The sequence below is a fragment of the Gorilla gorilla genome, chromosome 13 (assembly GCF_029281585.2).
Source record: "Gorilla gorilla gorilla isolate KB3781 chromosome 13, NHGRI_mGorGor1-v2.1_pri, whole genome shotgun sequence".
In the NCBI taxonomy this organism is placed as follows: domain Eukaryota; kingdom Metazoa; phylum Chordata; class Mammalia; order Primates; family Hominidae; genus Gorilla; species Gorilla gorilla.
This window is the reverse complement of record NC_073237.2, coordinates 101,909,124-101,926,730: the sequence shown is the minus strand read 5'-3', so window position 1 is coordinate 101,926,730 and position 17,607 is coordinate 101,909,124. Positions and strand designations below refer to the sequence as shown.

The window sequence follows — 17,607 nt, the reverse complement described above, 5'->3', positions numbered from 1 at the left end:
TGAAGGTGAATTTGTGAAGAAACAAGAACACCCATACATGCTGCTAAGACTGCATTCATTCTACAGGTGTACCTGCACCCTTGGGAAATCACATGTTACAGGTTATTCATTGCAGCAGCATTAGTATCAGCAAAAGACTGGAAACAACACAAATGGACATGATGTAATACATGCAGATATTAAAAAGAATGAGAAAGTCCTCTACGATTTGGGAAGATCTTTAGGTTACAGTGTTACCAGAGAAAAGCAGGCCAGGTATGGTGGCTCAGCACTTTGGGAGGCTGAGGTGGGTAGATCACTTGAGTCCAGGAGTTAGGAGTTAGAGACCAGCCTAGCCAACATGGCGAAACCCCGTCTCTACTAAAAATACAAAAATTACCTGGGTATGGTGGTGCGCACCTGTAATCCCAGCTACTTGGGAGGCTGAGGCAGGAGAATCACTTGAGCCTGGGAGGCAGAGGTTGCAGTGAGCCGAGATCGCACCACTGCACTCCAGTCTGGTCAACAGAGTGAGACTCTGTCTCAAAAAAAAAAAAAAAAGAAAAAAAGAAAAAGAAAAAGCAAGATGGTGTGAAAAAGAGGAAGACATGAGAATATATAGTTATGCAGATACTCCTCAATTTAGGATTACATCCTAATAAACCCACTGTAAACTGAAAATATTCTAAGTTGAAAATGCATTTAATGCACTTAACCTACCAAACACCATAACTTAGCCTAGCCTGCCTAAAACATACTCAGGATAGTTATAATAGTGTTGGGCAAAAATCATCTAACACAAAGCCTATTTTATAATAAAGTGTTGGCTATTTATTGAATACTGTACTGAAAGTACATGTAATTTACTTTACTATGTAATTTACTGAATACTGTACTGAAAGTAAAAAACAGAAATGTTATATGGGTCCTCAAAGTACTGTTTCTACTGAATGCATTTCACTTTCTCACCATCTTAAAGTTGAAAAATCCCAGTTCAAACCACTGTAAATTGGGAACCATCTGTATTTGCATAATGAACTACTAAATGATAATTAAACTCTGAAAAGGGATGGGAGATAGGGTTGATAGATACAAGGTAGAAACAAGACTTTTCAATATTTGTCTTTTAGTATAATTTTGATTCTTATACCATATAAGTAAATTATCTACTCAAAAATACTTTCCAAAAGAAAAAATACTCCTGTTATTAATCCCACTCTTACCTTTTTTTTTCCTTTAAAAATAGCTTTAGAAAATAACTTTTCAATAACCATCTTTTGGGCATATTATCATTTTTCTCTATCTTAATTGTATCTTAAACATTACTTCTAAAATATTCAAATTATAGACCTTAAAACACCATCAACTTATAAAAGATTGCAGTTGAATTGAGGCCATTTTAATTTAATATAATTATAACCCACACATGATAATATGTACAGATTTTTAAATTTTTACACAGTTAGCTCATCTACTTAAACCTGACCAGGTCACACTTATTTTTTTAAACAGGAGTACTTAAGGGAAAACATTATGTTTACACCTTGAAAATTTGGTGTTTTTAAAGTTTTGCTTAAAAAGACCCCATTTCATACCTAATGTAGATGATGGATTGATGGGTGCAGCAAAGCACTATGGCACGTGTATACCTATGTAACAAACCTGCACATTCTGCACATGTATCCCAGAACTTGAAGTATAATAATAATTTTAAACAGACCCCGTTTTAAGTATAAATGTGACTGTATTCTGAAAACAAATTTTTGCACCTGAGTATTTCACAATCTATTTGCCCAGATTAGGGATCCAAGGCAAAAACTGATTTTTAGAGGCCTCCTGTCGCAGTTTGGCAAACACGTTGTTTGTTCATTTGTTTACTTGATTGTTTTGTCCTCGGTTGCCCTCTCTCTTCTTCCTTTTAAAATCTATTCATCCAGGGATAATTAGAGCATTTTTGGCTCTCCTCCCACATACTGCTTAAAAACTGAGCATGGATCCAGTTTTTGCAGGCAAGGTCACTAATCCTCAGTCTAGCAGGAGCTGAGGAGGGGGTGTCTCTAGGGTAATATTCCATCTGTAATATTACCATACCAAGTGACGAGATTGGGAACATTCCCAGAACACCTAGGTTACAGCCCTTGCTCCAGGCTCCTCCTCCGGACGGGATTTAGCTCATTATGTAGATCTTCTATGCTCTCCACCTCTTTGGCTAGAATGTTGAAGAAAACCCAAGACCCTGGGTCTTAAGCCAGCTGAGCCTCATCTCTTACCTTCTCTAGTCATTCACTAGTCCAAACTGAAAGGAGTAAGGGGAATGCCGGTAGATTTCACTGATATGACATCCCCTACTTCCTTTTACAGACCAAACGATCTCATGTAACAGACTATCCAGTCCTTCCCAGGCATTTTTCAGTCACCACTGTCTTACTATCAACATCTCTTTCAAAATCCATACTCTGTGTATTGCCTATATGAGGTGTGAGAGGCACAATTGTACCATCTCAGGTGTACTATAGTCAGCGGAAAGAGAAAAGGTGAACACACACAAACATATGTGTATATACACATATCCACATGCCATAAGGTAAAATCAAATCTTGATTTCTTTAGTGAAAGGTTCAAAAAATATGTTTAAGTGATCTGGCTACTGGTGCAGATGCCAGGTATTTCAGCACAACATTCCACTTCCTCCAAAGTGGGAAGAGGATCTCAGTGGCTATGAGACTATGTGCAAGGTAGAGTCTTGTTGAATCCTAGAGGCTGTTCTATGCTGTCCTTCAGTCTTTTTAAACCAGGTACTTGCATATCAATAGTTAAAAAGAACTGATGCAAAAAGTCTTAAAAATATATGAAGACAGCAAGAATGCTATTCCATATCTAGTGAACAAAACACTTTGTCTGTTTCCTTAAACCCTCCTTCCTCCCCAACTCCAGAGGAGCTAAAAGCAAAAGGGGGACAGCAGAAGATGTGGAGGAGTGGATCTCCCACCCTGGGAGTGTGCACCTCCCCTGCAAACACACCCTTGAGGCATAGGTCAAGCTTGAGCCAGGGTGGAGTTGGAGGCAGGAAGGAGATGAGATGGACTTTCAAATTGGCCCAAACTAGCCCAACCTGTCATGACTGGATGGGAAAGGAAGATTAAGCAGAGCCCTGTTAAAGGCAGTGACAGGAAAACAACAAAATCATGTCATGTTGGCACGTCACCACGTCCAGACCATGGAACTAACAAGTTGTACCTGCAGGTATCACATTCAAGCCTGCCTCAGTATGATAGTCTTTTCATGGTGTCTCACCGTGGTGGTAACTCCAGCCTGGTGCTTCCAAATAGGAAGCTTTTTTTTTTTTTTTCCAGGGGTTGTGTTTGTTTACCCAATATCATTATTGGGTAATATACCTAGTTCACGAGGTTCCATTAAGGTGATTAGGCTCAAAAAGAATTAAAGCTATCTGTGAAAAGCAACCCTGACTTTACAGAATGCAGTGATTTTGAGTAAAAACAACTAACGGTCAAATTCTGGCTCTGCAGGGGAAATTTGGGCAAGTTAGATAACCTTCTACACTTCAGTTTCTTTATCTGCAAAATGGGAACAGTGATATTAATATAGTCATGTAATTAATATTACATAGCTCATATTATATTAATAATATAATATTGTTACAAAGATTAGATGAGCTGATACACAGGAAGCTGTTGGCATAGTGCTGGCATGTAGAAAGCACTCAGCCAACCAGGTGTGGTGGCTCATGCCTATAATCCTGACATTTTGGGAGGCCAAGGCAGGAGGATCACTTGAGGCCAGGAGTTCAAGACCAGCCTGGGCAACATAGTGAGACCCTGTTTCCAAGAACAAATAACAAGTAAAAATAAAATAAAAAAGGAAGCACTCAGCTAATCTTGACTTTACCTCTTAATATTATAATTTTATGAATGTTGTAAATAGTTGTGAAATAGATACTTATGTACATAATTCTTTGATCATAATTCCAATTTTTTGTTGTTGTTGTTGTTGTTGTTGAGATGGAGTCTCACTCTGTCACTAGGTTGGAGTGCAGTGGCCCAATCTCTGTTCACTGCAACTTCTGCCTTCCAGGTTTAAGCGATTCTCCTGCCTCAGCCTCCCGAGTGGCTGGGACTACAGGCGCATACCACCATGCCCAGCTAATTTTTGTATTTTTAGTAGAGACAGGGTTTCACCATGTTGGCCAGGATGGTCTCGATCTCTTGACCTTGTGATCCGCCTACCTCGGCCTCCCAAAGTGCTGGGATTACAGACATGAGCCACCACACCCAGCCCAATTGTATTTTTTGATAGGTTCCTCGAAGGATAATGACTTAGGTTCAAGTGTATGAGCATATTGACTACATTCTTTTTTAAAAGTTTACTAATAAAGACAATTCAATAGCTTACTTCATTGGACTATCAGGGAATTCTTGGCTCTGGAAATTAAATTCTTAGAATAAATGCTAGCTGGTAGATTACAAACATAAAGTTTATCTATAAATCTAGTGCTTTTCAAAATCTCTTTGTGCTAAGCCATTAGCAATACACAGAAAATAAAATGGAGGATTTCTCTGTTTACAGTAAACTCTAAACAGCGGAGAAGCGCAAGTGTGGTTCAGGAGACCTTGTCCCTGCTTTCTGTAATCCCTTAACTGCATTCATTCCTTGGCATTCCCTTCCTAACACCTGCCCTTTAAATCCTTCACTTTGCATTGCCATTGGACTTTTAGATTTCCTCCTTATCTTTGACCTTTTTATTTAAGGATGTGACTTTTGACTAACCTTTGGCCTGTGGGTCAGCAGTTAAGCTGTTTATTCTCCCAGGCTCTTTCATCTTTTGCCTTTTTAGGGACAAAGCCAGTCGTGCATAACTTATACTTATTTTGGCCATCTCAAGCCATTCTTAGGTGATGAAACCTCATAAGGCAGGTGCTGCCAGGGGTATCCTTGAATAGGAATAATGAGAAGCTAACTTTTAAGAAGAGTATGAGACTTTGGGTTTCTCAGAAAAATTCAGCCTGTTCAAGTTTCATTTCAATGTCATCTTTTAGAGAAAGCTAAAAGAGTACTCTTAACAGGGCCAGTCTTGACATAAGTTTTCACATTTTGAAAGTGGGGATCATTTGCAGTGCTGCTGTAGAGATTAAATATTAGAAACTCTTCCTGAACTCAAGCAAATTTTAGCTTTTTAGGGGAAACAGAATACACACAGTTATCTATAACATAAGGTAGGAGAAGTAAGGATCATAAAGCATATAAGGGGATTCTAAGGAAAGAGAGGTTAGATTAAGTAGTAGAAATCTAAGAGGACTTCATGTAAGAGATGGTGTTTAAGATCCCATGGGCTGGTGCAGTGGCTCATGCCTGTAGTCCCAGCACTTTGGGAGGTTGAGGCAGGAGGATTGCTTGAGTCCAAGAGGTTGAGACCAGCCTGAGCAAGATGGCAAGACCATTTCTACAAAAAAAATAAAAAATAAAAAAATTTTTAGCCGAGTGTGGTGACATGCACCTGTAGTCCCAGCTACTCAGGAGGCTGAGGCAGGAGGATCCCTTGAGCCCAGGAGTTTGAGGCTGTAGTGATGGTGCCACTGCACTCCAACCAGAAGAAAAAACATCAGCCATGTGGAATTCGGCACAGGTGGAGGGGTGAGTAGAACAAGTGAGAATGGGAGCATTAATCCAAGCCTTTGGCATCACAGGAGTAAAGTCAGAAGTAAAAAAGAGTGGGCATGTTTGGGGATCTTTAACTAAAGTAGTTTCATTGGCATGTACAATACGTATAGGCATTGTGGAGGGTGAAGGGAAGAACACACTGGGGCCAGGATGCAGAGGGCCTGGTTTGCTAGGGTATGGCATTTGTCTCAATCTGGTAGACAAGATACTGAAGGTTTTGTAGCAGAGAAGTGATATGACTACAGCCGTGATTTGAGAAGGACCATTAGGGAGCTGTGAGAAAAGTGACATGAAGAGGAAGAAGATTGATTTCAGGTGACGCTGGGTTTTTTTTCTATACTAAAGACCACGGGGGAGCTGGTGGGGGGTGGGGGGGACATGTCAAAGCCAGGATAGTGGCTGTGAAGATGAGAGAAGGGGTGAATGTGCTTAGTAAATTTACGAAATTTTTCTTTAAATGAACAATTTCTTTTCTTAAATAATTTATTTGCAATAAATTAACAGTTAAATAACAAATTATAGTCGATGGTTAAAAACTCACAAAACATCAACAAATAAAATCTTTGGCTGATATATCTAATCACATTTTACAAAGTACAATAATTTAATTTCAGTAAAAAGACATATGAAGAAGATTACTGAATGCTATTGAAAAGAGACAAGCATAATGATAAGGTGCTTTTTCATTTTCAATCCTAAAATACTTGGTGGCTGAACAGGGCTGTAGAAAGGCTAAACACAGTGTCTGCAGACCTGGATCTGGGTCCTGGGTTTCCACTAACTGCGCATGTGGCCTCTGGAAAGTCACTTCAAATCCCTCTAGAACCATTTTCTCCTCTGTAAAATGAGGGACCGGCATTAGCCCATCAAATGATCTGTATGAATCAATGGACCTGTTTATACCTGGTTTCTAGAAATTTCTAGTGGTGTCCATAGCAGACTAAACACTTTTTTTTTTTTTTTGAGACAGAGTCTTGCTCTCTCCTGGAGTGCAGTCGTGCGATCTCGGCTCACTGCAAACACCACCTCTCAGGTTTAAGCGATTCTTTCTCCTCAGCCTCCTGAGTAGCTGGGATTACAGGCGCCCGCCACCACACCCAGCTAATTGTTTTGGAGATGGGGTTTCAACATGTTGGCTGGGCTGGTATCGAACTCCTGGCCTCAGGTGATCCTCCCGCCTCGGCCTCCCAGAGTGCTGGGATTACAGGTGTGAACCACGGTGCCCACCGCCAAACACTTTTGTTTAAGTTACAGAGTAGCATAGGTTATATAATCTGTTCAAACTATTCTGTTGGGCTCAAATGATCTATAAACAGATGTACCATCCAGTGAACCATAATGTTTTTGAATCATAAATTCTTGCTACTGCCATCACCAAGCCTTAAGTACAGGACACCAGAGAAGACTCTAGAATGATTTTTGAGTTAGCTTCCAGTCTCATGGATACCTTGTCAAGGTTTTGGTCCACAATTGACTATATTTTCTTTTTGGCAGACACCTTCTTTTTTTTCTCTTTCCTTCTTTCTTTTCTTTGAGACAGGTATCACTATGTTGCTCAGGCTGGCCTCAAACTCCTAATATCAAGCAGTCCTCCCGCCTCAGCCTCCCGAGTGGCTGGGAGTACAGGCACATGCCAACACACCTGACGTAACAGTCACTTTAACCAAACATGACTTGGTGTACAAAAATGCAAGCAGGCAAAAGAAATCATTTAGGAGGTGAAATACATAAATTAATGATTTAAAGTTTCATTTATTTATTATAGGATTATTTGCAAATTTCTTTAAATAATTTCCCCCTCACATAGTTTAATGAGAACTTGATCTCCTCATGACTTTTCAGGAGCACTCTGTCACATTTCAGTGGAAACGCCCTCTTTGTCGAAGATCATGGCCCCCTTTGACACAGATCATGGCCCCAGCAGCAGAAAAGTGGACTCATCCTGGGTAGAGGGGCAAAATCCTATATCTAGGCAAAGAGATACTCTGTGCTTTCCTTGGCAACATGTTAAAACAAAGCTAATATAAAAATACCGTAAAAAGTGTTATTTTGATTTAATTTCAGATGAGAGAGTAAGTGATGTTAATTGACAACTGTCATCAAAACTTTGAAATGTACTATCACCTGGTAATTTGGGGGTAAGCTTGTGTCCACATAAGCTAGTGAGAAAAAAAAAATGCACATTCAGGAAAACCATTTTGATCTCTTTTCTTATGTGTTTCCCTGGACTATGCTGGGTCCGTGGGGAAGTTTACCAAATACAGTTTAAATAAAGGGCCTAGAAGGAAATCTTACTGGTTCAAATAAATGCATTGTGTTACAAGTGTGAATGCTGTATAGAGTTTAATGACATAATGACCTTTCTATTTCGGGAGAATGAGATTGTAAGAGTTTCATCCAGCTTTCTTCCAATCACCAGACCAAGGAGGCTCATTTCAACCTTTCACAAGTAAAACACCTTATTTCTGAGTGGCAGGAAATTTAAATTCCTCTATTGTGTATATACTGGAAATCCCTAATCTCAAATCCATCAATTTCCTACGTATGGTTTAGAAGGTTTTAAAACCAATGTACTGTCAAGAACTTTGGGGAAAGAAAATGTCCCAGAGATAATCAAATAACATTATTTGTATTCCAGGTTCAACTATGGGATTTATCTTTGACTCCAAGTATCATCAGGGTGGCATATGGTGATGGATTCTGCCAGATCCGTGCTATTTCACTGACTTGTTGGGTACCAGCCCTCCCAGCCTAAGACTAAGCTTGATCACCCTTGATCAAATACATCTCATTTTTCAAAACCAACTTTAAAATCTGTTCTGAGGGAAGCATATGCTACTCATTCATCTGAGATCTATTATGAGAAACTTTTTTCTTTTTTGAGAAGGCTAATGTGCCATAGCAAAGAAGACAAATTACAAATTCATTAGTTCATTAGCGTCTGGTATTACATTTCTATTGTTTACTCTAAATGTTTTGTTTAAACTAAGCTCTCTGTTAAATGAGTCGTTAAATGGTAATGTTTGGATTTTCATAATTATAATTGAATTTTACAGGTCTTAAATCAGCAGGAGTTCAGGCTGAGTGAAACGTTTCAATGCATGACATGTGAAGTGAAGGCTTTAGCTAACTTATTTCAGCTGTTTTTCGTAAGAAAACTACGAGCCCTAACACATAAATTATCCAGTTGTTTCGTCTCACAGATATAATCCACTATTTGGCTTTAGAAGTCATATATATACAAATGGCTCAGCACAAGTAGCACCTCACACTTCTACAGAGTTGAAAGGACACAGAACTGTTCCACGTATCTCTGCTGCATTCCTGTAATCCCCACACCTTAGTGGCGGGGGGGGCGGGGGGTGTCTTTTCTCCACAGATTTTTCCCACAAGTCTCCCAGGTTGGTTTCTGCAGGGGTTATCTTTCTATTCATCAGTCTTAAGATTTATTTTGTTCACCTTTGATCAAATACATCTCATTTTTTCAAAACCACCTTTAAAATCTGTTCTGAGGGAAGCATATGCTGCTACTCATTCATCTGAGATCCATTATGAGAAAACTTTTGTTGTTGTTGTTTTTGAACTGAGTCTTGCTCCGTTGCCCAGGCTGGAGTGCAGTGGCATGATCTTGGGTCACTGCAACCTCCCCCTCCCGGGTTCAAGCGATTCTCGTGCCTCAGCCTCCTGAGTATCTGGGATTACAGGTGCACACTACCACACCTGGCTCATTTTTGTATTTGTAGTAGAGATGGAGTTTCACCATGTTGGCCAGGCTGGTCTCGAACTCCTGACCTCAGGTGATCTGCCCATCTCAGCCTCCCAAAGTGCTGGGATTACAGGCGTGAGCCACCGTGCCCGGCCCATCAATCTTAAGATTTATTTTGTTCACCCTTGATCAAATCTCATTTTTCAAAACAAACTTTAAAATATGTTCTGAAGGAAGCATATTCTACTTATTCATCTGAGATCCATTATGAGAAAACTTCTTTCTTATAACTGAAGACATTGAGTAAACAGTGATTTTCAGCCTTTTTTTTTTTTTACTTAGAATTTTTTCTCCAAAAGTCTTATGCAGAACGTGGATTTAAAATAGGCAGAGGTAGGCCGCTCTACCTGACATCCCTGGGGGGTGGCGGCCCACAAGTGACATTCCTGATGGCTTCTTTCAGCTCCCTGCAGCTGTCTCTGAGCCACCTCCCAGGAAGCTAAAATTCATGCTTCACGAGTTATCATCAAGTCAACTCTGGAACATGCTAAAAGTCTGTCCACAGGCAGTGATTTCTGAGCAAGTGCTGCCCTGGGAGATGACAGCCAGAGCCACACTAAGGAATGTGGTGGCTTGGACCAGGTGAAGGAACCTGGTAGTTCTCAAGCAGAGTTCTGTCCTCCAGGCCTGGCAGGTGGGGTCCTTGAGGGAAGAGCCCCAGAATGTTCCCCTGAGCAGCCACTCCCGTTTGTTGCAGGCTTTGCTCCCCCAAGACCTTGACCAAGAAGTTGATATACCTCATTGCCAGGCGAAGCGTTTCATTTTTGCTCAGCTTTTTGTCTGGAGGGTGAGTGGGAATGAGCTTCCTCAGCTTGGCAAAGGCGCTGTTGACATTCTGCTGCCTCCACCGCTCCCTGGTATTTGTGAAGATCTTCCTGGTCATGTTTGAGTTCCTGAGATGGAAAGAGAAAGGGCCCTCAGGGCCAATATCTTATAAGAGGCCTGATTGGTATCACATGTCCTGCCAAGAACCTGAGATGTTAGATTTTCTCGACTCAGAGCTTAGGAGATTCATTTCCTCATTTTCAGGTTTTTAAAAAAGAAAACAACCCCACAGGGACACAAACATACGCCTCTCACCTTTCGAGGCATCAATGACGCTATGAATTATGCATAATTTCCTTTTTTTAACTTAAAAACAACAGGGGAAGGTAAGAACAACACCCTTCAGCTTTTTCTCTCTGGCTGTTTTGAAGCCTCCAGTTGAAAGATTGCTTTGTCCCAATACTCCTGTTTCTTCCTTTATAACCAACTCTTCCTAATTGTTCAGAATCAGGTACAATATTGATTGAGTTTATGTATAAATGCAACATATGTTTGGCCAATAGAAAGTTTGTTTTTTGTTGTTGTTTTTTTTTCTTTTTTTGAGACGGAGTCTCACTCTGTCACCCAGACTGGAGTGCCATGGCACCATCTCAGCTCACTGCAACCTCCAGCTCCCGGGTTTGAGCGATTCTCCTGCCTCAGTCTCCGGAGTAGCTGGGACTATAGGCGCCTGCCACCATGCCTGGCTAGTTTTTATATTTTTAGTAGGGATGGGGTTTCACCATGTTGGCCAGCCTGGTCTTAAACTCCTGATCTCAGGTGATCCACCCGCCTCGGCCTCCCAAAGTGCTGGGATCGCAAGCGTGAGTCACGATGCCCGGCCACCAACAGAGAGTTGAATATGAATCAACAATGTATTATCAGAATGAAGTAAAAAAAAAGAAAATGATTCTAGGTTTCGTTAATAAAATAAAATTTGGAATAGAGAAGATAATACAGCTCTCTTGTTAGCTGGCAGACCTCACCTGGAGGATTCAGCCCCTCTCTGTAAGAACTAAAATATCCAGACTGGACTGTATTTAGAGGAGCAGGAACAGAATGATGAAGGGTCTTGAAACCCTGGTGTATGAAGAACAGAACTGGGGGTATTTAGTCTCGCAAAAATGAAAAGACAAGGGGCAGGTGGGAGTGGTGATTTGGCGTGGATTCTGTAGAAGATACTTGGGCCTCTTCGGGGCTGCACTGGATGACCTTTCCAAGTCTAGGAGAGTGGTTTATCATCACATACTGCCGAGCATTATGCAGGCATTTTTCACTCTTAGAGGCCTGGGCCCCTTTTTTCAGGTGGCTTGGATTAACATGTGCTAATAGGAACACTTGGGAGGCACTGGCAAACAAGCCCAAGTCTAGCCCCAGGCAGTTTGATGTTCTTGGCTTACTGCTATCGGTCTGCTGCCTGCTCCACGCTCAGCTCCTCTGGGCACTGGGCCCTTTCTAGTTCCTCCGAAGACTCATGAATATTCCCAACTCTACCCTTTCGCATGTTGTCATTTTCTGTTCCTTGAATTTCCTCCCCACTCTCTACTTACCTATTTCTTTAAACAGCAGGTGAGATCTTCCCTTTCCACCAAGCCCCGACTCTACAGGAGTCTTCACGTAACTCAGCCATCAGTGGAACCATATGCATGGTGGTCAAGAGCACAGGCTCCAAGGCCAGAACCCTGGTTTGGCTGTTGGTTATACTCACCCTAGCTGTGTGACGAGCAATCTACTTAACCTCTCTGTGTTTCAAATGCCTCATAAGTAAAGATCAGTACAGGAGTACTGCATCATTGTGAGGACACATGAAATGATACACATAAAGCACCTTAGCTCAGTGTCTAGTGCATATTAAAGGCTCAATAAATATTTAATGATTGGCGGGACTCAGTGGCTCACACCCGTAATCCCAGTGCTTTGGGAGGCCAAGGGGTGGGGCGGGGGCAGATCACCTGAGGTCAGGAGTTCAAGACCAGCCTGGCCAACACGGTGAAATTCCATCTCTACTAAAAATGCAAAAATTAGCAGGGTGTGGTGGCGCACGCCTGTAGTCAGAGCCAATCAGGAGGTTGAGACAGAAGAATCACTTGAACCCAGGAGGTGGAGGTTTCAGTGAGTCGAGATCGCGTCATTGCACTCCAGCCTGGGCGACAGAGCGAGACTGTCTCAAAAAAAAAAAAAAGAAAATTTATGATTGCAATTATTATCTTTAAAAATAAAACAGAGAAAAATAAATGTTGTAATTTATCATTTTCTTCCTAAGAAGTTATATGCATTAGAGAAGGTCTGAGCTTTGTTTATGTGCTCTTTTGATTCACTTTACAGGAATATATGGGGTGTGTGTGTGTGTGTGTGTGTGTGTGTGTGTGTGTGTGTGTGTGTAGAGCAAAAACCTGGAAGGATTCAGGCCAAACTGTCAACAGTGGTTCATTGGGAGAGGACAGTAGATTGGGAGAAGAGAAAAAAGGGAGACTTGCGGTGTTTTATTCTTTTTCTGGTATTGTTTTATGTGTATATATATAAAATCTTTTTTTGTGTGTGTGACAGAGTTTCGCTCTGTCGCCAGGCTGGAGTGCAGTGGCACGATCTCAGCTCGCTGCAACCTCTGCCTCCTGGGTTCAAGTGATTCTCCTGCCTCAGCCTCCCTAGTAGCTGGGACTATAGGCGCACGCCACTGGGCCCAGCTAATTTTTTTGTATTTTTAGTAGAGAAGGGTTTTCACCATGTTGGCCAGGATGGTTTCAATCTCCTGACCTCATGATCTGCCCGCCTCAGTCTCCCAAAGGGCTGGGATTACAGGCGAACCACTGCGCCAACTGCATTTTTCAATCATCTCTATGCCCCCCGGGACATTTCCCCATCCCAGTTCCTTTCTTGTTGCCTTTCCTGCTTGTGTCTGGGTTGGAGAGTCCAGTGCTGTGCTAAGAATTCATGGTGAACTGGAAGCACCGCAGCCCGAGGTCACCGCATGGCTTCCGGCTCCCCGCACTGTCCTCTTGCACCCACATCCTCTCTCCGTGGAGACATTCCTAGTTGGGCCCACGGACCAATTACAATACTATGCACTCCAAGCTTTGGGACCAACATTTACTGACACTACGAGCCAGGTATTGTGCTTGCTGCTGAGAGCTGAGGAGCTGGCTGATTGTATTAACGTGTGAGGGAAGCACTGTGACTGCAGGAGCAGAGAAGCAGCAGCTAGCCAGGCATTCTAGCGGGTTCCCAGGCAGGCCAGGTCTCCTTCCAAAACTGAAAGGGGTGGGCCAGGTGATCCCCAGGACCTCATTCAACTCAGAAATGCTACAATGCCCCGCCCATTTCCTTTTTCTTTTTTTTTTGACGGAGTTTTGCTCCTGTCACCCAGGCTGGAGTGCAGTGGCCAATCTTGGTGCCCACTGCAACCTCGGCCTCCCGTGACACAGTCTCGGCTCACTGCAACTTCGTCACACAGGTTCAAGTGATTCTCCTGCCTCAGCCTCCCAAGTAGCTGGGATTGCAGGTGCCCGCCACCACAGCCAGCTAATTTTTGTATTTTTAGTAGAGATGAGTTTTCACCATGTTGGCCAGGCTGGACTCAAACTCCTGACCTCAGGTGATCCACCTGCGTTGGGCTCCCAAAGTGCTGGGATTACAGGCGTGAGCCACCATGCCCGGCCACATTGCCTTTTATCTAACCTAAGTCATTTCTGAATAATCTGACCTTTGGTTCTACAATGAAAATTTGAGTGTTGTCGGAACTATACCCAAGTATATACCTAAAATATAAAAGTTTAAACCTGAATCAAGGGGATTTTAAGGTAGAAAACTATCCAGTTTTGTCCACACTGACACTGGCTAGGATTGCGGGAGCAAAGTTACATTCATGCTTCTCTTATCAAAACAGGGTTTAGCTCATTCACTAAGTCAACCATAGTCCCATGGGGGGGTCTTTTTCAAGCTGGGTGGAAAAGAGATTAGGCAGGATAAACTAACTATGGTGTTCTTTTCTAAGAGGGCTCTATCCTATTGTACTAGAAACAGACAGGAAAAAAAAAAAACAAACAAAACAAAAAACAGAGAAAACTAGCTTCTAAAATGTAGTCTGCCATCCTAGGAGGTGCTTAATCATTCCTTGTTGATTTATCCTCAGGTGTGTTCCTCTCCTTCTCCACAGGAGAAATAGAAATCAGTGGTTTAACAAGCTGGAAAAGCACAAAGTAGAGGTCACTGGAAGATGACTGAAGTACTTATTAAATCAAAGGAAAATTGCATTTAGTGTTTTTCCAGTCGCAAGGAGTGACTGCTGCTAATCGTGATCTCAGAGTAATGTAAGAGCTAAAAAAAAAAAAATACACTAGATGCCACAGAATCAGAGAACATTTGATAGATGCCAAAACAGAGGTGAAGCATTCAGGCCACACAGGGAATCAGTGGTACAGCCTGTGTCCCAGGCCTGGATATTGATGCATTTACGTCACCATTGAGGACTCCTGCCGGGTCAGGGTTCATAACCTTTTTTGTACCATGGACCTTTTAGCAGTCTGGGGAAGCCTAGGGACAGATTTGTTTTCAGAACAATGATTTTAAATATATAAAGTAAAAAGGCTTTGGTTCTCATTTCAGAATAATTATTTTAAGTCCATAAATTAAAATACATAGACACAGAAAACAACCAACTATATTTAGTAGTTATTAAAATAACTTAAAATACAATATAGCAATACATGTGCTTCATATTTAACACATTAAATAACTAGACTTATTATGATAATCTCTAAAAAGTGGTATGTAAATGATGTTTTCAAAAGATCTGCAACATCTGTGACATGAAATGCACGCATCTATGATTTCTATTGGTGACAAATTCACCGCCACGGCTAATACTACTACAGTTTATTACCCACATTCATAAATAAAGGAAACGCTATGTTTAGATGAAAGGTTAGTGGAAGTAAAGATGTAATTTTTCTCCATCCAAATTCATAGTACCCCTGAATTCTATCTCTATATTCCTGGGTGGATGCGGGTTGTGTATCCCAGGTTAAGAATGACTAGGTTGGAGGAAAGTCAGGTAGAAACACCAGGAACATGGATATGCATAAATTCTCTGTTTATATTGTCGCTACTGAAGGTAACACATTAGCAGAGAAAAGAAGGACACACTCCCCCAAGGAGGTGACCAATGCCCCTAACAGGAGCTGCTACTTTTTGTGCCAGGGGTTCCTGGACACGAAGACCGGGTTCACCAGAGAGGGTGCAGCACAGGCTCACAGCTAACACTGGGGGGCCTGTCCCAGGCATTCACTCACATACAGCTCTTTCTTCATTCCACTTTAAATTTATCTTCCTGGCATTTGGTCCGGTGCATTTGTCTCTTCTTTCACCTTTCTCTTGAAAGTAAGTGAAAATACTCGCCATGAAGGGTGGTTTATATAGTTAGATTGCGGAACAGTGCTTAACCTGCAATATGAGGCACAACTCTGCCTTTTGAAGTTATTTATAGAAGTAATACAAGCTCATTTAAGAAAGAAAATATCAAGCATACATATGTGCCTCCAGTAAAGAATAAAAGGCTACCTACCTGTCTAGCTACTCAGTCTCACTCCCCAGCCGCAGCCAGTTTGGTGTGTGTATCACACATACACACACACCCCCTTTAAAATCACCATATATATTATGCAAGTCGCTTTTCTCACTTACACAACTCTGCATGTTGATATATTAAATCAGCAGCACACAGTATGAATACTGCTCTTCAGCGCCGTTCACAGTAGCCTCACGCTGGGGGAGCCACCTGTTCTAAGATGCACCCAACCCCTGCACCGTGCAGCCTGGACGCACCTCGAATACTCTGCCCAAGCTTCTTCCCTTGCCCGCTTTGCTTCCAGGCCTTTCCCTTTTTCTTTTTATAACTTTTGCTCCCCCTTGCAAACCATTGCCTTGCCTAATGATTAAGTATTTAGGGAGTCCAGGAAAGCATCTCGTGGCTGAAGTTTAGAATCTGCCAGGTGTCCGGGAGTCGCTCGGGGACGCGCGAGCTCCTTGAAGGGCTCTGGGAGATGCGCTGCCGAGAGCGGTACAAGGGGGTCCCCGGCATCACGCATAAAAGCGACGCGGGCCCGCCAACACGCTAGAGAGTCGGCCTAGCACCCCCGGAGCTGAGCCACCGCCCCTGCCCCGCGGGAAGTCCCCGGGTCTTCCCACCGAATTGGCTCAGTGGCTGCTACCAAGTCTCCGCCGCATTCCTGCTCTCCCGGGTGAGTATGGCTCAGCGAGAGACCCGCAGGCCCCCGAGCCCGGCCCTGGTTGCGCCCATGTCCCCCCGGAGTCCACGCACCTCCTCGCAAAGAGCCCGCGCCGTCGCCGTAGCCGTCGCCCTCGCCGGCCGTGTGCGCCCTCGCCTGGACACCGCGCCGCCGCCGCCTTTATAGGACACCGCCCTTTGTCTCGCGGGGCCCCGGGGGCGCCTTCCCGACGGGGACTCCCACCGTTTCCTCCCCACTCTCCGCGCCCTGGCTTCCGGGGACCAACTCTCTCTTGTGCCCTGGAAAGGGAGCAAGGGAGGAAGGAGAGCCCCGCCTCGTGTGATACTTGGGGGCGGTAAGGGGGTCCTGCCACCCACCTGGGCTGGGGGAGCCGCTTACCAACCTCCTTCTCCAACACATTCAACCCTGGGAAAGTCCGTATCCGTTGTTAATTCATCAGATGTTTATTAAGCCCCAGTGAGCCTCCAACTGGAATTCAGCAACAACTTGCTTCAGAATCACAGGTGGGGAAGGAGGATCCCAACACCCACAACCCAGACCCAGGAAACTAGGATTTTTCAGGGTGGGGGGTGTGGTCTGAAATCTGCATTTTTAAAACCTAAGTATTTCAGGAGATTAAGATGCACAGCAGAATTTAACATTCACTGTACTGGGCAGGTTCCCGAATTTATCCATTTCAGTTTCCACAATGCCCAGCACTAATATTGGTTATTTCAGTGAGGGAGGGGACTCCTAATTGGTCTTCCTGCTTCTGGACTTGCCTCCTTCTGTCTGTTCTCCAACATCATCCAGAATGATGCTATGAAAACACAAGTCAGATTCTGGTCACTTCTCTGCTCAAAACCCCTCAGTGGCTCTCCATTTCACTGAGTTAAGCTGAGGCCTGTAAAATGGGCCCAGAGATACCTTTTATCCCTCTGAGCTGTCTGTCTCTTCTCTTCCTGGGGCTCACTCAGCTCTTGCCACTCTGGTCTCTTTGTTGTTTCAGGAACTCACCAGATACTCTCCTTCCTCAGAGCCTTTTCACTGACTGTTTCCTCTGCCTTAAACACTCTTCCCCCAAGTTATCCACGATTCCCCCCCTAACCTCCTTTCATTCGTTCAACACATTATTACTGAGAGCTTACGATGAGCCAG

General features: G+C 43.1%; 2 protein-coding genes across 3 annotated transcripts; both read right to left on the bottom strand.

Annotated features, from left to right (window-relative positions):
* Positions 1–379: 379 nt before the first annotated feature.
* Positions 380–17,496, bottom strand: LOC101124759 (uncharacterized). Of its 2 annotated transcripts, XM_063696650.1 has the most exons (3): positions 16,853–17,496; positions 16,542–16,748; positions 380–517 (listed from the first exon to the last, which is right to left on the bottom strand). In XM_063696650.1, exons 1-3 carry the CDS (start codon positions 16,867–16,869, stop codon positions 502–504), a joined length of 240 nt encoding a protein of 79 aa, XP_063552720.1. In that variant the 5' UTR covers positions 16,870–17,496; the 3' UTR covers positions 380–501. The 2 variants fall into 2 exon arrangements, with proteins under 2 accessions (XP_063552720.1, XP_063552719.1); XM_063696649.1 differs by lacking the exon at positions 380–517 and having other exon boundaries at positions 16,398–16,748.
* TAL2 (TAL bHLH transcription factor 2) lies at positions 6,228–10,480 on the bottom strand. Its single transcript, XM_063696651.1, has one exon. It carries the CDS (start codon positions 10,302–10,304, stop codon positions 9,978–9,980), a length of 327 nt encoding a protein of 108 aa, XP_063552721.1. The 5' UTR covers positions 10,305–10,480; the 3' UTR covers positions 6,228–9,977.
* Positions 17,497–17,607: the final 111 nt, after the last annotated feature.

What these genes read in the sequence shown, in the direction of transcription:
- TAL2 (XM_063696651.1), bottom strand. Translation starts at nt 10,304, where the DNA reads ATGACCAGGAAGATCTTCACAAATACCAGGGAGCGGTGGAGGCAGCAG.